Consider the following 19,655-nt stretch of genomic DNA (forward strand, 5'->3'; position numbering starts at 1 on the left):
GGAAAATACATTGAATATCACCCCTCCCTAAATCCCACCATCACCATTACAAGCCACTACTGTAAATCTACACCATGAGTTAGGACGGATGAGAGACTAGCCTTTGGCCCCCATTTACCATCACCCTAAAGCCATTCAGAAAGCCAGCCCTGGCATGTGTTCTTCAACCCGCTCAGAGGAGGACTATTTAGCAGCAGTGCTAGCTGAAGGGCTATCTGCAGCAACACGGCTGGGTGATTGGGTGGATATGATGGCTTGTTTAAGCCCATAAAAACAAGTGAATAAACATGTGCTACTGTGTCACCGGGAGCAAAGAGGTAGGCGGGCGGGGGAATACATTAGAATCAATACCCAGCAATGGGAAGTGCAGATTGCACCCTGTTGATGGATCTGTGTGTAACAGACAGATTAATCTAGAGCTGAAGGCTGGGGTGCTTCTTTGTTGTTCAAGGATTACATTTTAAATCAGATCTCACTTAGTATCCCCCCACCATCCATACTGGAGGGTCCATCTCACACCCAGACCAACGGAGGAACTTGGAGCCGATTGCACTGGGCTCGAAATTGATACTTTACCAGGCACACGTGCGTACAGTAGTGGAAAGTGCTGAAGTAATGTTAGTCCAATTTCCTGGTTGAAACACTCCCAGTCTAAAGCATTCACTACCTACTCAAATGGCCAGGGCTAGAGTCTGTCTGAGCAATGAATTAAGTTCCAGCAATTTGTGTGAGGAAAACAAATATTTAACCATTGGTCATGCGGTCCAATCTATATTTGTGTAAATGGTGTAGTAAAAATGTGTGCATTATAGAGTGATCGTGTATTTGGTGTGATTACATTTTCTATCAAATCAGAGTCCATACATGTGCTCTAATTATGACTCCCTAATGAAAATGATGATGGTTATGATGGTGATCATGACGATAACAACGCTGATGATGATGATGATGAGTACAGTGGTGTTAGCGAGTAAGGGCCCTGTGGCCTGACTGATGGTAGTGTAAAGAACGGAGTCAGCACGGGCCTCGTGTGGATCACTGGCTTATTAATGGCTCTATCAGGTGAGATGAGGAATGGCTGCATTGTCATCTCCAGCCCCTGGGCGCAGACGAATGGCTGTTTCAGGACGGGATGGGCTCCCTCATATGCTGCGCTGAGCACCAATCCTTCACAGTTCTGTAGTTGGATGCGCTGTCACTGTGGACTACAGCTTCAGTCCTGCTACGACCCATACACAGCATCTCCAGGATTCTAACGCACACAGACGCATGTACACACACACACACGCACTCACGCATGCACACGCACACACATATTTATACAGGGTAATGCTCAGACATTGACTGATTGAGAACTGTGTGGGTGATCGAGCATACCTCATATTACCTGAACCACAACTATTAATTAAAAATGAAAGAATGTTAAATAACTTTTCTTTCATGCTTCACTAATTCAACATAACTGCACTGATCTGTGTCCACTATAATTATTCAGGTGAATCAGACTGACTCCAGGATCAGGTGAGAAAGTACTGAATATTTACTCTAATACAGTCTTACATGCATAGCTATTTTGAAAGTGGCCATATGAATCAGTAATGTTTGGGTTACACTAACACTATATTGTGGTACTTCTACTGAGATACAGTGAGGGGCAGCGGGAGCCGAGTATGAGAAATCTGATGGTAAAAAAAGAACCAGACTGAACCGTCCCCGTTGGCCAAAATCTATCACAGACTCAGTTTTGAAAAGTTATTACGGGAGTTTCCAGTTTCCATCCAAGCACTTGGACTTCCCTGTAAAGACATGATATTAACTGTTTATCCCGCCTTGAGGATTTATGCATCTACTATATATTTTTTTCTGACCTTTACTCTACAATAGAAACTTTGTGCACAACCACACCAGTGTCCAACTCCAAATACTCTATTCTAGGTTCCTTGCCATGCGCTCTGCCTCATTTAAGGTAAACGGAGTGTGGATCCACATTGATCAAGAGGAGGAGGACCTCTTCTGCCCACTCACAGCCCTCACCCCGACTAGACACTGACATGAGAAATAGTGGCCAGTCCTGACAGCATCTCTGAGACAGATTGTCGTTTATTTTGTCGCCCGGGCATGCCATCTGTGCCATTCCAATAGAGGCTGTTTTCTCAGGCTGCTGCAGGAGAGAGGGCACGAGGCGCAGGGTCCCTCAGTAGCTCTGCAGCCGCGGCAGGTCATTAGTCAAATTGCCTAATGAGAGAGAATACAAATTGCCCCCTACCCTGACAGGAGGAATTTTGGAGGTGTCAGAGCTCCTGACCCATGCTATGAGAACAGATGATTGCGCGTTGCTATTTTCAGATTATTTTAATGACTATGGCTCTATGAATTCCATTCTTTACCCCCTATCTTTTTTTAAAATTCCTACAGATAGAATGGGAGTTCGGGGGGAAAAATCTTATGAAGATTCTGAAAATGTCCCATTGAAAATCTTTTTTTTTTTTACCTTTAATGATTACAGCAAATGAAAAGGGGTTACTGAGGATGACAACTGAATATATTTACTTTATTCATGCCCTTTTTCACATGCATTACAATTGAGAAGTTATTCAAATTATATTCAGGATTTATTTTACAGCAGCCCTTCTCCATTCTAAAAATAGGTTCATTTTGGACATTGGACCCTATACACTTACTAATGCAGCACTGTAACCCTAGTTATTGTAAAATGCCAATTCCTATACTGAAAATAGTGATTTAAATGGTTATAAGACACACTGCTAGTCCCAGATAGCTTGGAGGGCATGATTCTCAGTGCAGCTAATCATTAGTACTGGTGGATTATTTGGGTGTCTCTGTAGACTCCTCAGGGGCAGCAGTGGGGCTGCTAAACACCCAGGTTTACACAGAGAAAGAGAGGAGGGAAAGTGGAGGAGTATTTAGTATTTAGTCGAGTTATTTTTCCATCTGTGTGACAAGCAGCCCTTGAAATCTGGTTCTGGGTTGGGAGCCAGGAACAGGTCCAAGTCGGGCACTGGTCCATCAGTCTTCCAGAAAGTGGGCAGAGCGAGCAACAGCTACAGTGAGCTGGCCACAAACGCTACGGCACAACAGTGGACATTTGGATCTGCACAGTCTAATTTCTGATCATTTTTCTATTTGAGGGCCAATATTTTTCGATCTCAGCTATGGACACTCAATGCATGTGATGATACAACAGACACCTAAAATTCTATAAAATGGCTGCTATGGCATAATGATCAATCATGCATAGAGGACCTATCTGGTCGTGCATGCTGTTTACATTTACATTTACATTTACGTCATTTACATGCTATTTGTATTGTGCTACATGCTATTTGTATTGTGCTCTGTAACTGCTTAGTCAACAAAGTCAAATATCACTTTCAAAGTTTCAAAACTCCAATGTAGGCTAACCACGATGAGCACTTAGCAAAAGTCTGGGAATTGAATAAACATCAGAACTTGATAAGCAGCACATTGTTTTTAAAGACTTAACAGTGGCACCAGCACTGAGCCCCAGCTGTGGTTGCTGGTAAATGTGCAGCAGAATCTGTGTATAAATGGGGTACGCCTCTCTGGACAAGTGTTAAAGCTGGCAGAGGGCTGACAGTAAATTGCATGCGCCGGATGGGACACAGCAGAAGGCACAATTACACAAATCCCCTCTTAATTAGCGCTTCTGTGGGCAAACTAACCTGTAATGATGCAAGGGATGTGGTGAGACCAAAAAACCTAACTAGGAACACTCCAGAACACTGGCGAGAGGGTCACATGGCCATGTGCCCTCTGAAGAGGATCAGAGAGTGACGTGTGATCAGTTGTGATCAGAGCAGCTGTACACTACGGTAAGGGATGGTCCCCATGCTGCCCTTCTCCCTCCTGGCTCCTAGCCCTCTCCAAGCGCCTTGCCCTCTGGACTGTGGGCAGAGCAGAAAGCCCTGTGAGGTTGTGGGTGGCGTTATTAAGTTTTCGATGCTCACGGTACCAGGCAATGTAAAGTGGCACCTCACATGGTGAGTAATGAGCAGTGCCAGGGTGGAAGCAGGAGGGATGACAGCCAGAGAGGCTTCCTTGGCAGCCACTAAGCTGGGCCTCAACCAATTCATCATCCGCCTAAACCAATCCACCAATGCCGCGATGCCATTTGTCATTAATTATGCTAATAAACACACCATTACTCTCCTGGTGAAACAGGCAACGGTTATTAGTTATGGCCTTTTGAATAGGTTGACACATTGGGGCATGTTTGTACACATCAGCGTGTACACTCTTAGAAAAAAAGGTGCTATCAAGGGTTCCAAAGGAGAACCCTTTGAATAACCCTTTTTGGTTCCAGGCAGAACCATTTTTGTTCCAGGTAGAACCCTTTTGGGTTCCATGTAGAACCCTTTCCACAGAGGGTTCTACATGGAACTCAAAAAGATTCTACCTGAAACCAAAAAGAGTTATCTTATGGGAACAGCCAAATAACTCTTTTGGAACCCTTTTTTCTAAGACTGTAGGTCAGTATACTGTATGTGAGTAGGCCTATAGTGTATGAAAAATTTATGCACTCACTAACTGTAAGTCGCTCTGGATAAGAGCGTCTGCTAAATGACTAAAATGTAAAATGCAAATGTAAGTTGGGGAGACAAAACAGTTGATTCAGCTGAAATGTTACAATAAGTGAGTATATGGTTCTCCTAAAAAGAGACTTAGTGACTTTCATCCGATCATATGGGAACAGTTTCTTAATCAGGCCGTTTGCCATGCTCACAAACACAAACGACTCCATCTTTGTAAAAAGAGCGATTGTTTTAACATTTCTAAAGCATATTTCATATGTCCTCGTAGAGGACCAGTCTGAGCAGAACTATTTACCCTCTACTGGATCGGTGTCCCGTATACGGGACGGTTGAGTTAACGTGTGCTAATGTGATTAGCATGACTTTTGTAAGTAACAGCAAACTTTCCAGGACATAGACATATCTTATATGGGCAGAACGCTTACATTCTTGTTAATCAAACTGCACTGTGAAACTGCTATTACAGTGAAAAAATACCATGCTATTGTTTGAGGAGAGTGCACAACAACAACAAACTTAACACGGCAACTGGTTTGATACATTCACATCTGAAGGTAAATACTGTACTTACATTCAGTAATCTTGCTCTGATTTGTCGTCCTAAGGGTCCCAGAGATAAAATGTAGCATAGTTTTGTTTGATAAAATCAACTTTTATATTCAAATGTAGGAACTGGGTTCTACAGTTTGAACCCCTGCTGTCTCTGGCTCCACACCCACCCTGCCCGGCCATCTACAGTGAGGGAAAAAAGTATTTGATCCCCTGCTGATTTTGTACGTTTGCCCACTGACAAAGAAATGATCAGTCTATAATTTTAATGGTAGGTTTATTTGAACAGTGAGAGACAGAATAACAACAAAAAAATCCAGAAAAATGCATGTCAAAAATGTTATAAATTGATTTGCATTTTAATGAGGGAAATAAGTATTTGACCCCCTCTCAATCAGAAAGATTTCTGGCTCCCAGGTGTCTTTTATACAGGTAACGAGCTGAGATTAGGAGCACACAAGGGAGTGCTCCTAATCTCAGCTTGTTACCTGTATAAAAGACACCTGTCCACAGAAGCAATCAATCAGATTCCAAACTCTCCACCATGGCCAAGACCAAAGAGCTCTCCAAGGATGTCAGGAAGAAGATTGTAGACCTACACAAGGCTGGAATGGGCTACAAGACCATCGCCAAGCAGCTTGGTGAGAAGGTGACAACAGTTGGTGCGATTATTCACAAATGGAAGAAACACAAAAGAACTGTCAATCTCCCTCGGCCTGGGGCTCCATGCAATATCTCACCTCATGGAGTTGCAATGATCATGAGAACGGTGAGGAATCAGCCCAGAACTACACGGGAGGATCTTGTCAATGATCTCAAGGCAGCTGGGACCATAGTCACCAAGAAAACAATTGGTAACACACTACGCCATGAAGGACTGAAATCCTGCAGCGCCCGCAAGGTCCCCCTGCTCAAGAAAGCACATATACAGGGCCGTCTGAAGTTTGCCAATGAACATCTGAATGATTCAGAGGAGAACTAGGTGAAAGTGTTGTGGTCAGATGAGACCAAAATCGAGCTCTTTGGCATCAACTCAACTCGCCGTGTTTGGAGGAGGAGGAATGCTGCCTATGACCCCAAGTCACCATCCCCACCGTCAAACATGGAGGTGGAAACATTATGCTTTGGGGGTGTTTTTCTGCTAAGGGGACAGGACAACTTCACCGCATCAAAGGAACGATGGACGGGGCCATGTTCCGTCAAATCTTTGGTGAGAACCTCCTTCCCTCAGCCAGGGTATTGAAAATGGGTCGTGGATGGGTATTCCAGCATGACAATGACCTAAAACACACGGCCAAGGCAACAAAGGAGTGGCTCAAGAAGAAGCACATTAAGGTCCTGGAGTGGCCTAGCCAGTCTCCAGACCTTAATCCCATAAAAAATCTCTGGAGGGAGCTGAAGGTTCGAGTTGCCAAACGTCAGCCTCGAAACCTTAATGACCTGCAAAGAGGAGTGGAACAAAATCTCTCCTGAGACGTGTGCAAACCTGGTGGCCAACTACAAGAAACGTCTGACCTATATGATTGCCACCAAAGGTTTTGCCACCAAGTACTAAGTCATGTTTTGCAGAGGGGTCAAATACTTATCAATTTATAACATTTTTGACATGCGTTTTTCTGGATTTTTGTGTTGCTATTCTGTCTCTCACTGTTCAAATAAACCTACCATTAAAATTATAGACTGATCATGTCTTTGGCAGTGGGCAAATGTACAAAATCAGCAGGGGATCAAATACTTTTTTCCCTCACTATAGATGTGTGAAAGTTAGTGTATAAGTTAATGATCCATCATGTATGACATTCCTGGGAGTTTGTAAAGTTACATTTTGTATTACCATATCATTTTTGTATGTTCTCTATAGCTATGTACTTGAAAATGTATCAATTGACTAATTCGGCACATTTGGGCAGACTTGATACAAAATAGTCCAGTATTGCAATACTTCACTGGATCAATCTGAAACTTTGCTAGTGGCCAAAATCTAAATTGCGCCTAAGCTGCAATATTATATTGTGGCCTTTCTCTTGCATTTCAAAGATGATGGAACAAAACAAAAACAAAAAATTCATGTTTTTTTGTTTGTATTATCTTTTACCAGATCTAATGTGTTATATTCTCCTACATTAACTTCAAATTTCCACAAACTTCAAAGTGTTTCCTTTCAAATGGTATCAAGAATATGCATATCCTTGCTTCAGGTCCTGAGCTACAGGCAGTTAGATTTGGGTATGTCATTTTAGGCGTAAATTGAAAAAAAGGGGCCGATCCTTAAGATGTTAATATAGTTTCTGGGAGCCCCAGATGCCCTTTTCCAAAACTACTTCATTTCCAGAATCTCAATATGCGTTTTACTACAGTATGTATTATGAGATCATTAATTACAAACTTAACAAGTCAGCAGAGCCATTAAAAGATCTTTAAGGCATATTTGTCCATACATCTCCTTAAACTATATTTAATGACTGGATTTTGGGGAAATATTTTTTATCAAGTTCTAATTAGATATGTGATAACAAACCCTGCTTTACATGGAGGGAATGAGGGAGCTGTGACCATTGATGGCCCCCATGCCTGGCCACTGAGAATAATGGAGCCCTGCTTTTATTCCAGGGAAGAATGGAGAGCAATGAGGGACGTGACTCCAGAGTCCAGTCTGGTCTGCAAATGCAAAACTATTCCAAGTCACTTATTTGAGTCTAATGGGGTTCTGAAAGACTGCATTCATATAATTTGTTCGTAAATATATTAATATGCTTAAATGTATGGCCTTTTGAAGTTAGCAGCTTATCAAAACAGAAACAATTTTGATTAGGTATCTAGGTAAAATGTCTTGACAAAAGAAAATACTTGTAATATTCAAGATACTAATAACCAAAATGGTAAAATGACCACCAGCTTTAGGGGATGTTCACTTTGTGAGTAAGCATGCTTTAAGCACTCTCTTGCTTCTCTCTCCACACTGACTATAATAATAAATCATTAATGGGCTTTAGAAAAGAAGCTTCACAGTTTTTCATGCCTTGACGCAAGCCCGAACCCTTGGGCTTTGTTTCAGACATTTAGAATAGTTTATTGTACAGGAATTGCATATTTTTAATCTTGTACCATCTAAATTAAAACACAGCAGTAAATCTGCTCAATACCTCCCCCCATCAAATATCCATGCAAGATTCATTTGGCTCAATTTACTTGATCCAGGATCCTTTGGATGGACGCCTATCAGGAGAGGAAAACACCCCACTGGTTAGTGTTTTAATCAACCACCAGAGGTGCCACCAAGCCATTGAATAAGAAAAACCTGCCAATGACTTGTGTCACTAGGCAGAGGTTGTTTTTTGATCCCTCAGCCTAAAGAATGTTGTTATTATAAAATATAGCCACGCTAGTGCAGAGGCTGAGGAGATACATCATAGTGGGTTGAGATTGCAGTTGGAGATTACCAGGGGCTGAACTCCTCCCTCTGCAGAGGCTGGCCCGGCAAGCCCAGCACCACAGAGAGAGATAAGATGGAACTTTTGTTTGAAACCTGATGAGAAGCCTCTTAATGAAAGTGCTGGGCCAAAAATAATCTTTTTTCTCAATGTTAGTCAATCAAAAAATGGTGTATTTGGGGAAAAAGAGGAGAAAGAAAGTAATTTTGCATAATCAGTGAGCACCATCTGGAACAATTAACTGAATTCCACAAAACTCAGAGGATCAGTCATATTGGCTTATTAAAGATCCGGAATTATACAAGTAATAAATCCTTGGAAAAACTAAGTGTAGACCCCTGCCTGTCACGACTATTTTAACTTAAAATACAGTGGAATGCTTGATAAGGCTGAAAAGAGGAGATTAATATATGCAAATTATGTCGAGCATTTAAAAGCCCCCAAACAACTGTCTCATTTTTTTCTGTCTCTTATTACGGGGCTTTATGTTTTATTCATACACCAACTCACCTGTCATTTCATAAGCTATAATATTTTGAGGGTATTATTAAACAGCGTAAAGTGGCGCTTTAATTGGAAAGCCCCATTGCATTTTCCAGATGCACATAGTTTAATAAGGATTCTAATATTGGTTCCAGAAAATCAAAAATCATTGTCATCCTTCTGACATGATATTTTGCAAACCCAAGTTAATTTTGAATCTTCCTTTTTTTCTCTCTCCTCTGACGGATGAACTGTCTCCCGTCTGTTAATTGAACTTCTTTTAATGGATTGGGAAATAATTGCGCTCCATATTACGTTATATCAGGGCCAATGTCAGGATTTTTTGATTAACGCAATAGATATGTTAATGTATTACTTTTTATTAGGTTTACCTTTTTTTCACTAGGATGTCTGCTAAATATGATTTGCTGTTCAATGGATACACAATCAAGCAAATAGTATATGAACTCCATTCAAAACACCATCATCTTTTTATGTTATGTAGTGAAGTAAAGAGAAATAAAACAGTACTTCTAATTATGTAAATTAATAGAATACTATATACCAGGGGTATTCAACTCTTACACTACGAGGTCCGGGGCCTGCTGGTTTTCTGTTCTACCTGATTAATTAATTGCACCCATCTGGTGTCCCAGGTCTAAATCAGTCCCTGATTAGAGGGGAACAATGAAAAAATACAGTGGAACTAGCTTCGAGGTCCAGAGTTGAGCTTGAAGGCTATACACCATTGAAGATGCATTTTGTTACAATACAATACATTTCCTAACACATTTCATAAATGCACATTTCATTATAATTACATGCACCAGGAATAACTTGCTCCCCTGCCAATGGTATAGGAAATAATTGGCAAAGAAACTTGCCTCGGATCAAAGAGATACTGGTGAAATAAAGAAAAGGTTGGGCTGTTGTGAAAACTTCATCTCTGTCAAAATGAGCTTGAACTGTCAAGTGAGAGAAGCTTGAAAAATCTATGTGAATTAGTTTTTAATATTCTGGTAATAAATGTCAAAGCGCCTGCACATCACATCTGCACATAAAGTGACTGAAGATGACAGATTTCCCAGACATGTTGCCTCTCCTCCCCTCGACTCGTTCTTTTTTTGTGTTGGGTTTTTGTTTTGTTGGGAAGTGACGGAGGGTTTAATCAAGAAAGCAGGCAATTCATCAATCCTAAAGAAGGCGCCTGTATAACCCTGACAGAGCGCACATGGTTTTAGACCAATGTGAACCTGGCCAGCTGTCAACACACCAAACACACCACGCAGTTCACAATTAACACAAACCCATCGTCTGCTCCGACCCCACACTTATTCTGCAGGTCGTCACACTGTTAACGAAGGAGGAAAGATACTGCCTCTCACAATCTAAATGTGTGGCTGGAAGGCTCTCTTTTCAAGACAAATGAAGCTGAAAGAGAAAGTCTTTGTACAGTACGACTGGGAAGATGAACCCCTCTCTTCAAACCCCACAAAGTGATTCAAAGAGAGAGCAAGGCTTGGAGGATTTGTGAATTGGAGATAAAAGAGCAGGCACCAACAGCATTGGTATGATTATAGAGCACGGCCTCTATTGATAAATGATGATTGCTGGCAGTGTACTGAATCTCCATGGTTCTTATTGTCACTCAAAACTGTCCTAACAGAGGTATAACACATGGAAGGCCACAGACCAGACCAAGGTAGGTAGCAGGTACTGTAGATAGGTATTACAAACAATAACATTAACATTCTAAATAACATTGAAAAATATTATCCCTAAATCAGTAATTATATGTTATGAACGTGTGAGATCATATAATAGCGGACTGGTAGGCTTGACTATCTTTAAAAACTAGTTAGGAGACAGTCAGTGTGTGACAGGGATAACTGGGATGATAACTGCATGCCACAACCCGCTATCTCTCCACTGTGGAACAAGAGGAATCCTCACCACATGGTGTCTCTCTCCAGCTGGATAAAACCTGCCTGCTCTACTCTCTACCTCGTCTGGAGAAACACCACCCCAGCCACTACGGTGTCTCAGCAAGTTCTGACTCTATAACCAAGCCAAGTTTAAACTAAGTTCCAGTCCAGATCAATTTCATTCCACTTTCCACTCTATTATTACTAAAAGAGCATTCAGTTTGCATTTCTCCTACAGCAGAAAACTGCAGGTAAATGTGAGCGTGGCATGTGATGAATCATATTTGACAGCTGTTAAACGTTCTCTTGAGTGTAATGCTGAGCTCCTCTGGGAAGCAGTGTTCATTATTTCAGATAAGCACAGCTCTTTACACGTCTGTGATAAAAGACGTAAAATGTGTGCATAGATCAATTACCAAAGGAGCAATCTACACGTTGGTGGAGATTAAATACTTTCATAACAACATATGGCTAGAAAGATTTTAAAAAACTTGATTCTGCAAGTGATAGAAATTGAACATTCAGCTTAAATTTATAGTGGGTCAGGTTGGGGCACAGTGAGCGAGCTAAACTGATTTAGAATACAGTTTAGATAATTTGCAATACGCCTTACCATACTGTATAATTTGCACAATACATATCATACACAGTGAGACTCCCTATGTGTTGTTGTTGGTGCAGTAAAAAGACAGTTACCTGATATGGTATAGAGACTGGAGCTCTCTGAGTCAGGCCTGCTGGTGCTCCTCCTGTAGGGGCTGGTGGGGAGCACTGCAGGTATTTGCCTGGAGGAGATAAAGCACTGTGTCACGTCAGACAAGTGTACCACAACATTGAATGTGACATTTTCTCTGAGATCTGGAGAAGAACGCCAAGGCGTGGATTCAGTGTCAGGAGGAGAAGGGGTTCACACGGGCAGGATCTTCCGATTCCAACCCAATCATCCCCATGACGACACCCCCACCCCCTTCAAGATCAGACAGCGCGTTGATCAGGTCAAGACACACCTGACAGAAGAGGGGCTGGATATGAAATAAAAGCTAGCCTGTACGTGAGCTGCCAAGGGGGCTTTGGTAGTCCTTTAATGGTTTGGGTCTGGGATTAGGGCCTGGTTAGTGCTAAAGGAATATAAATTATATTACTCAAGGGAAGTCTGTTTTACCATACTACAGGCTTGAATTACAAAAAAAAACAGCATGCGATGCACTTCATGGGCAGTTGGAGCTAACAAACCGTATAAGATTGCAATCTTCATCAATCAAGCTATCATGAATTACAACCTGTGACTAACCCCTACTGATCGATAAATCCACAGCAAGCGCAAATAATTTCTCAGCTTCAGGAGAGCTGCATAATGTGACTTTGAACATGCATTGAAGTTAAAATGAGTTCCACCAGAACATTATGAAACTCATCTGATATAGCAATAGGCTACAGTGTGTCCAAATGTAGGGTAATGCTGAGCAAGGTGTTCATGTAATATAGGAACTTTAAATACCCTTAGCTAGGGGCACAAGGATTCAAATACTGTAGTTGTGTATTCTGTGTATGTTTATGTGTGTTTGCCCATTTGCTCTGTTTGTGGTTAGGACAAATCATCTTCAGGGGGCTGAAAAATAAATTTCCAGAAGACTAGCGACATATCTGCATCTCTGCATATTCTGAGGGCAACACTGCATGAGTTGTGGCTATTCTACGTTTCTATCTCTTTTGATGAGATAAATAAATGCAATAATTTCTATCAAAAGCAATAAAACAAACTCCCTGACAGGTTGTGGTATTTATGAGCTGAGGCCTGCAACTCAGATTTATTTGCCATGATAGGGTCGACTTTTACCCTGTTCATTTACATCAGCATTTGGCCATCTTAAATCCAGGGCAATGGTGAATTTTTAAAAGGTTGGCATCAATCTTGTGGAACCGATTGCCACATTTAATGAAGACTTTCCTTACCTTGCAAAGGTTGACGCCAATGCTGAAAAGGGAAGGGACATGCCTCTCCAAGCAGTGAGACATTTCACAAACACTGATAAACTGAAGGGAGATTGTTTAGATGCTCTTTTGAAGAAATGCGCTTGAGCGCTTTGGTTCATGATATAGCATAGAACAATGAACCGATCCATTGAGATACACAAATGTAAATTAAGCATTCAGAGAAAACCTTCTTTGAAACATCCATTTGCTCAAATATCACCATTTTGATAAGGTCAAAATGGAGATATGTTTAGCTGGCCTTTGAAAACTATTGTACTCAATATTGCATCTTTCCTGGTACAAAAACAAATCACTTTATAATGAAATTATGGGTTGCCACTAACTGAAATCAAGGGAAGATCAGACATTGCCATAGAATAGAGCATGGTTGATCCTCCCACACCAACAAATCTTCATGGACCAATGAAATGATCAGCAAACATAACATCCACAGAAGAACTGGATTGAATGAAATCAGCAATATGTTCACAGAAAGTGCAACTCCTGGTTATAGTAAGGGGTCTAAGAGTTTCCATCTTCATATTAATCTTAAACCACAAAGAACTGTCTTATTCCAAATTCTGTGACTTCTAGAGATGATTTGGGTGTACTGGCTATAGGGTGCCATATGGCAAATCAAGTCTAATTCTTAAAACAAAAACATGGCAAGTGTATTGCTATGTAATCAACGGTAGCAGTTGGGCTCAGATTATGTTGGCCACTGGAGTTTTGACTACAATTAATCATCATTCTAGGCAACAAGAGCCATATTGACACTTGTTCCTAATTTGAATATTTAATTACAATGTAGTTCCTCATTAAATTACTGTAAAACTGCGAACATGGCCTGAAAGATTTAAACAATTACAACTTCACTCAGGAGCCCATTGGTCCAATGAAATCGATACGGAATGTAATCACAAACACATATGCATAAAAGCCATATGCATAAATAACAACCTGATCCACTTTGAGCTGGCTCACATCTTCAAGGCAGAATGTTCTAAGTAAAACTAGAGTACTGCTGATTGCTTGATAAGATCAATCAGCTGTCTAAATCCTAATATCAATTTATGGTTTTATATATTTGTTCGGTGAGATAGAAATGAGGTAAAAGAAAATGAAGCTATCTATCTGAAAAGAAGAGGAGAACATCTGTTAGACAGTGGACAGACAAGTAGTAGTCTGCAGAGAGGAAAAACAAGGATACAAATAATATCAGTGAAGAGCCTGAGCTGCCATAGAGGGAGTTGGGAGCTCTTGTTTTGACACTCATCCAGCCTCTTCCATGACAACATCTCCACACCTTCCTCAACAAGCAGACAGTCCTGCTTTGCAGGGGCTGCTTCCTCACCCATCATTATCTCCCTTTAAGCTTTGTGTCAGGTGCTGAAAAGAATAGCTGCATGAATTCACAGGAAAATCTATGAGCACACGGAGCACATCAGATTTCACTTGATGATTCTATTGTTTGTGGCACCGTTCTGCATCCATTTGCTTGATTTGAGATATACATTTGCCAACTTTTTTAGGATTCCGCAAAACAAAGAAAGAGTGCATTCAGTAAGTTTGACGGTGACGCTGGGAGGTCTGTCATAACAGCACACTCACAGACAATGATGGCCTCCTTCAAGAATCAGGTACAGTGCTGGTTAGGCAGCGAGGAATGGGGACAGGTACAATGCCACTGCACAGCTGGGACACAGTGGAAAGTGTCAAAAGCAGAGAAAGGGACAATATAAAAGCTAGAGGATCCTGGCATTCAATTATATTTCCTGACCTCCGTCAGACACAGTTACTTTATGAATAATGTTTTAAACTGCAAAATCATACAAATATGGTCATGTTACGGTGTGGAAAATATGATTTGCCTTAACATTTTTATCGCTAGGCCATTTGATTAAAAAAGTGTCCAGGCACACATCAGGCTATTATTCCAAGAGAAATGTCAAAAACCTTGATTCTGCGGGAGAAAAAAATACATTGCAATATTAGCACAAGGCTCATTTATGCCACCAGTCCAACTAGAGGTCAGATATCAGCCTTAGCAATGACAGTTTTATCAGGAGAACAAATAGCAGCGTTGGAAAGGAGGAGCGAAGATGAGAGGAGAGGGGGCTGCTGCAGTGGATGCATTAAAAGCCTGACGGGACGGCACAGCTTTTCCACATAAGGGAGTCAGGAAGTGGCTGACTGGCCTCTCTCAAGATGGAAAGAGAGCTGAAGTGGTTGACACCAGGCCAAAGTAATAAATTAACGGGACACGGCAGCAAGTAAGGATGTTCCAGACGAAACTGATCAGAAAAAGTACATAACAACATCTCTCTTCAGTTTAGCTAAAGGCTCAGGTTATTCTAAACAAGGCCTGTCTGCTTGCTCTCAGATGTTATTATGGCGCTCACTGAAGTGGAGGCCAACCATGTCCAGGGGATGGTCATACAAGTTTATTCTTCTAAACAAATTAATTGGTTGAACAAACTCAGAATTCAGTACCACAGTAACTTTAACCTAGATGCTGACAGCTTTAAATGCTGACAAAAGTGGAAGTGGCTTAGTTGTTTAAGTCAGAGCACAACTCTAACAAGCTCACATTGCCTGGGGCAACCTAACATTTGTAAGGGATCACCAGCATTCAAAATTACAAGGGTCATAAAAAATGTACACAATATTGACTGCGTTTAAAACATATTTTCCACTGACCGTGAAAGGCACTTACATTTAAGGAGTGCCGTTCTCAAATGGCCATAAAGTTGTAATAGATAGCGCCAAGACAGCACAGTGCATAGGAGGGAATTCTCAGACGCTGAACATGGATAATGAAAGAGTTCAAGTGATGCAAACAAGTTTTTAGAAATGATAGATACCAGGTACAACTGCCGGAGTAGTTCGAAAACATGCACATACTAATTTTGGCTGATTGAATCAAACATAGCTTATAAGCCTCTGGGCACACACTGGTTGAATCAACGTTGTTAACGCGTCAATTCAATGAAGTTACGTTGAACTAATGTGGAATAGACGTTGAATTGACGTCTGTGCCCAGTGGGATGCCTCATAAACACTCCAGAAATATTGCAATGCATGGTAGCACAAGGTCCTCAGTATAATGAAAGGGTGCCCATTCCATGTGTTGGTTGTTTATCTGTCTATAATGAGGGGTCTGGAGCAGCCAACAAAGAACATAACAGCAACATACACTTTATAAAATGGCATTGTGTACTTTGGCTGGCGAGAGTTTCTTATTCAATACATATTGTGTCTGTGCATTGTGGATGGAAATGAACTAAAAGGAAGGCTCTCACACTGTGGCATGAATTTTAATGTTAATACAAAAACAGGAGCCTGTGATCTCAGCAGGCATCAGGAGGGGGTTTGTTGCTTCGAGGTTCAATTTATTCTTACCCCCAACGCCTCAGCAACTTGAAAGTGGGCTTCAAAAGAGCTAAGGATTACTGGTAACAGTTGAGAGAGTATACGGCCTAGGCTTTCTCTATCGTTTCGAGACATCAAACATTATTAACTATCTGCTCCCCAAATATTCGCAATTCATACAACTCTGATTTTTGCGTCTCCTCTCAAATCATAGTTTGCACTTCATACCTTGACTTTAAATCAAACTACTTTCTCTCATCACTAATAGCCATTTGAACAGTCTCACCTTTGAGTAGTACTCCATCAGTCTGGCCACCTTCACTCTGACCTCTGCTGTGGAGTGGAGTAGTTTTCATACCGCTCTCCACATTGAGCCTCTAACATTCCAAGAGCAGCACTTCAAGCTGGCAACCCCATCGATACCCCTGCCAAGCCCCCCTCTACACTGCCATTCAAAAGGAATCTTGATAGTTTACTTACAATTTGCTCTGGAAATCCCCAGTACTTCATTGCAATAAATAATTAAGCTGTTGGATCTGGCTGCAGTACAAAGCCCTGCTCCTTCTCTGTGGGCCCCAGGCAGGGCAGACAGAGCAGCTGAGGATGGGGGTACGGTACAACAACAGTATGGCATGGTGGAGCTCTTCCCCTCCCTTCCTCTGCAGCGGTCTCTCTCTCTCCAGGCTACGTTTCTTCCCCTTTGTTTGCACAGTACAACAGCACTAATGTCACCACAGTCAAAGAGCGACCCGGCTCTCCAACTTGAGACAGAGCACAAATAGCAGGAGTTTAGCCCTGGTTCCCATTCAGGGGATCCTGTCTATTTTCCATTTCTCTCCAGTACTCCTTCACTGCTTTCTCTGACCAGGCACAGCTATCAGGACATGTACTGTATGAGTATAAACTGTCAATCACTTGTGTGTAATCGACTGTATCACTCAAGAGGTATTGACTAATGGATCACAAACATACCTAAAGGAACCCAAAATGGACAAATGTGGCAAATCTAAACTTAGGACTCATATGTTTCCAAATACTGTAAACACAAAACAATGGCATGGTCCTTTTCAACTAAAAGTTGAGAGAGAGGGTGTTGATGCTTGGTTATAAAAGCATCATTACGAACTTGGTATGTACCTTGTGGTGTTGGGCATTGATTTGTAGATAGCGGTCTCAGTGGATGGATGGACATTTCCCATTCGATACAAAATCTCCATATTGTTTAGCTCTCTGTAGAAACAAGAGTCACACACCAGTCAAATGTAAAATAATACTCCTCAATTCATGGGCAACACTGTCACAAGGACATTTCAGAAAGATTCCAAGACTAAATCCATTGTTAAAATTCAATGACATAATTGATGAGAGTACAGCTCATATATGATTGATAAACAACAGAAATGTGGATGATCAGAGCAGAAGACTGAGTGAGCCCTTTGTTTCTCTTGCATGGTGAAATGAGGTACTACTGGCAGACTGTGCACTGTTTATGTCCAGGCAGGTGCCTCTAGCAGGCTGCAGGCAAAGTACGTTCTGAGAAGGAAAATGGGGATCCTGCTCATTGGAGACTATGCAAAATCAATGACAACCTACTGAGAGCGTTGCCATGGTATTGCATGTCAAAACACAATGCTATGGGTGTCAGGTAGAAAGTCTGAAAATAAATACAATATTCCTTTTACAGGTCTGTCCACTCACCCAATACAAGTGTAGTGTGTAAGGGTGTGCTTGGACTTCCCCTGGATCTGGATGTCACACACAGCAGTCTCTGTGGCTACACGTAGGCCGAGCCTAACATACAGCCTCTTCTTCCTCAAGGCAGGCTCCTCTGACGGACAAGGAGAGAGACAGACCATATTAGGGATCATGAACTAGAGGCCAAGTGCATCTCTTGGTCACAGCTATGCATAAAATAATGATATGAACTATAAACACACAGAATACTGGTAAGCACTGACAAAAACCAATAATGATGATTAGAAAATGAAAGACAAATGCTAACCCCTACAGCAGCCACAGTATATGCTACCAAATATGAATGTGGATTTTTACTGGATATGGATACATAATGTTAGATGTATACATTAAACATGGATTCACATAAAGTAATAAAACATTACATTAAACCATAGCCCAACAATACATAATCTTTCTGTTCTTCATTCCAGCTAGAAAACATACCCATGCTTGCCCATATTACTTCTGTGCCTCGCCCATTTATTTCCAACCAGTGATAGAAAGTGCAGTGTAAATGTGATGATAATAAAAATAATAAACAGCTGTCCTCACTCCCCACACAAAATATTATTACATTTTCAAGGCCTGGATAGTGAGGGGGAATACAAAGCACTCAAAGAGCACTAAAGCATTGGGGAATGCATTTCATTAATATTAGATAACCCCCATCCACTCGTCCTATCCCCCAAAAAATACATAAATAAATAAGCCCCTCATAAAGAAAAGCACAGCTCCAGCTGAGATAAACAATGACTCATGATTCTCTTCCCTTGTACCTCCAGGGCAAAATGTTTATTTTATTCCCACAGACTATCATAAATTAAGATAACCTGCACCCATAAAACATTCACTATTTCAAGCTAAGCTGCCCCATAGGACTTTCACAGAGGCTGGTTAAAGCAAAGTCAAAGCTAGTGAGGGGCCAGAAAAACCTTCAGAGATACGGTTGTGGTTTAGGGGCCACTGCTTACTTACTGGTGTCCACTGTTTCTTGGATGGGTATAAAGCCCTCTGGTAGAGTGTCCTTCAAATCGATCAACCTCATGTCAAGGAGCACATCTGACGACTGGCTCTAATGTACAGGAAAACATTCAACATTACACATCCACATGTGCACGTTTCAGATGTAATAGATTGTACAAAAAGTGTAAGGGTTTTTCAGTGTAAGGGTCTGAAAAGAAATTACAAAGACAATTGAATCAATGATTTCCTAAAAGCTTGGGAAGTCTCTAAAGAGAGGAGTTGACACGATGGTGGAAGTAATTTCTCCATAATAGCTTCTTTTAAAAATGAGACTGCATCTGTGAACTTGCAATCATCCTCAACCCTCGGAGAGAAACAGTAGGGTTGTATGCGAGGCAGGCTGGATTGCCTGTTCATCAGAATGTGGTTAAAAACAATCAGGGACTGTTTAGTTGACATTTTCAAGCATGACTCTTCTCAGCCTCCCAGCCTCCAGTCATTATATTTCAATTTTTCGCCGTAATAAATTGCAATAATACACAGCGGCAGTGGAGAGTGGGGCGACAGAGCCGTGACTTGACGCGTCCGAAAATCTGGATTCCACTGCTACCGTTGCCCGGCGGTCATTACCATTAGAGAAATGTTGT

General features: G+C 41.4%; 1 protein-coding gene across 1 annotated transcript in view; it reads right to left on the bottom strand.

Moving 5' to 3' along the window:
* The window catches only part of LOC311145083 (multivesicular body subunit 12B-like), a 45,572-nt gene that overhangs the window by 6,390 nt on the left and 19,527 nt on the right, over positions 1–19,655 (bottom strand). Inside the window, exons 4-7 of the mRNA XM_084181261.1 lie at positions 19,021–19,117; positions 18,007–18,136; positions 17,446–17,538; positions 11,659–11,747 (exon numbers count right to left, since the gene is read on the bottom strand). Coding sequence (XP_084037387.1) covers positions 11,659–11,747; positions 17,446–17,538; positions 18,007–18,136; positions 19,021–19,117 — 409 coding nt within the window. The remainder of the gene's footprint in view (positions 1–11,658; positions 11,748–17,445; positions 17,539–18,006; positions 18,137–19,020; positions 19,118–19,655) is intronic.

The sequence above is a fragment of the Coregonus lavaretus genome (assembly GCF_964263955.1).
Source record: "Coregonus lavaretus genome assembly, chromosome: 17".
NCBI classification, from domain to species: Eukaryota; Metazoa; Chordata; class Actinopteri; order Salmoniformes; family Salmonidae; genus Coregonus; species Coregonus lavaretus.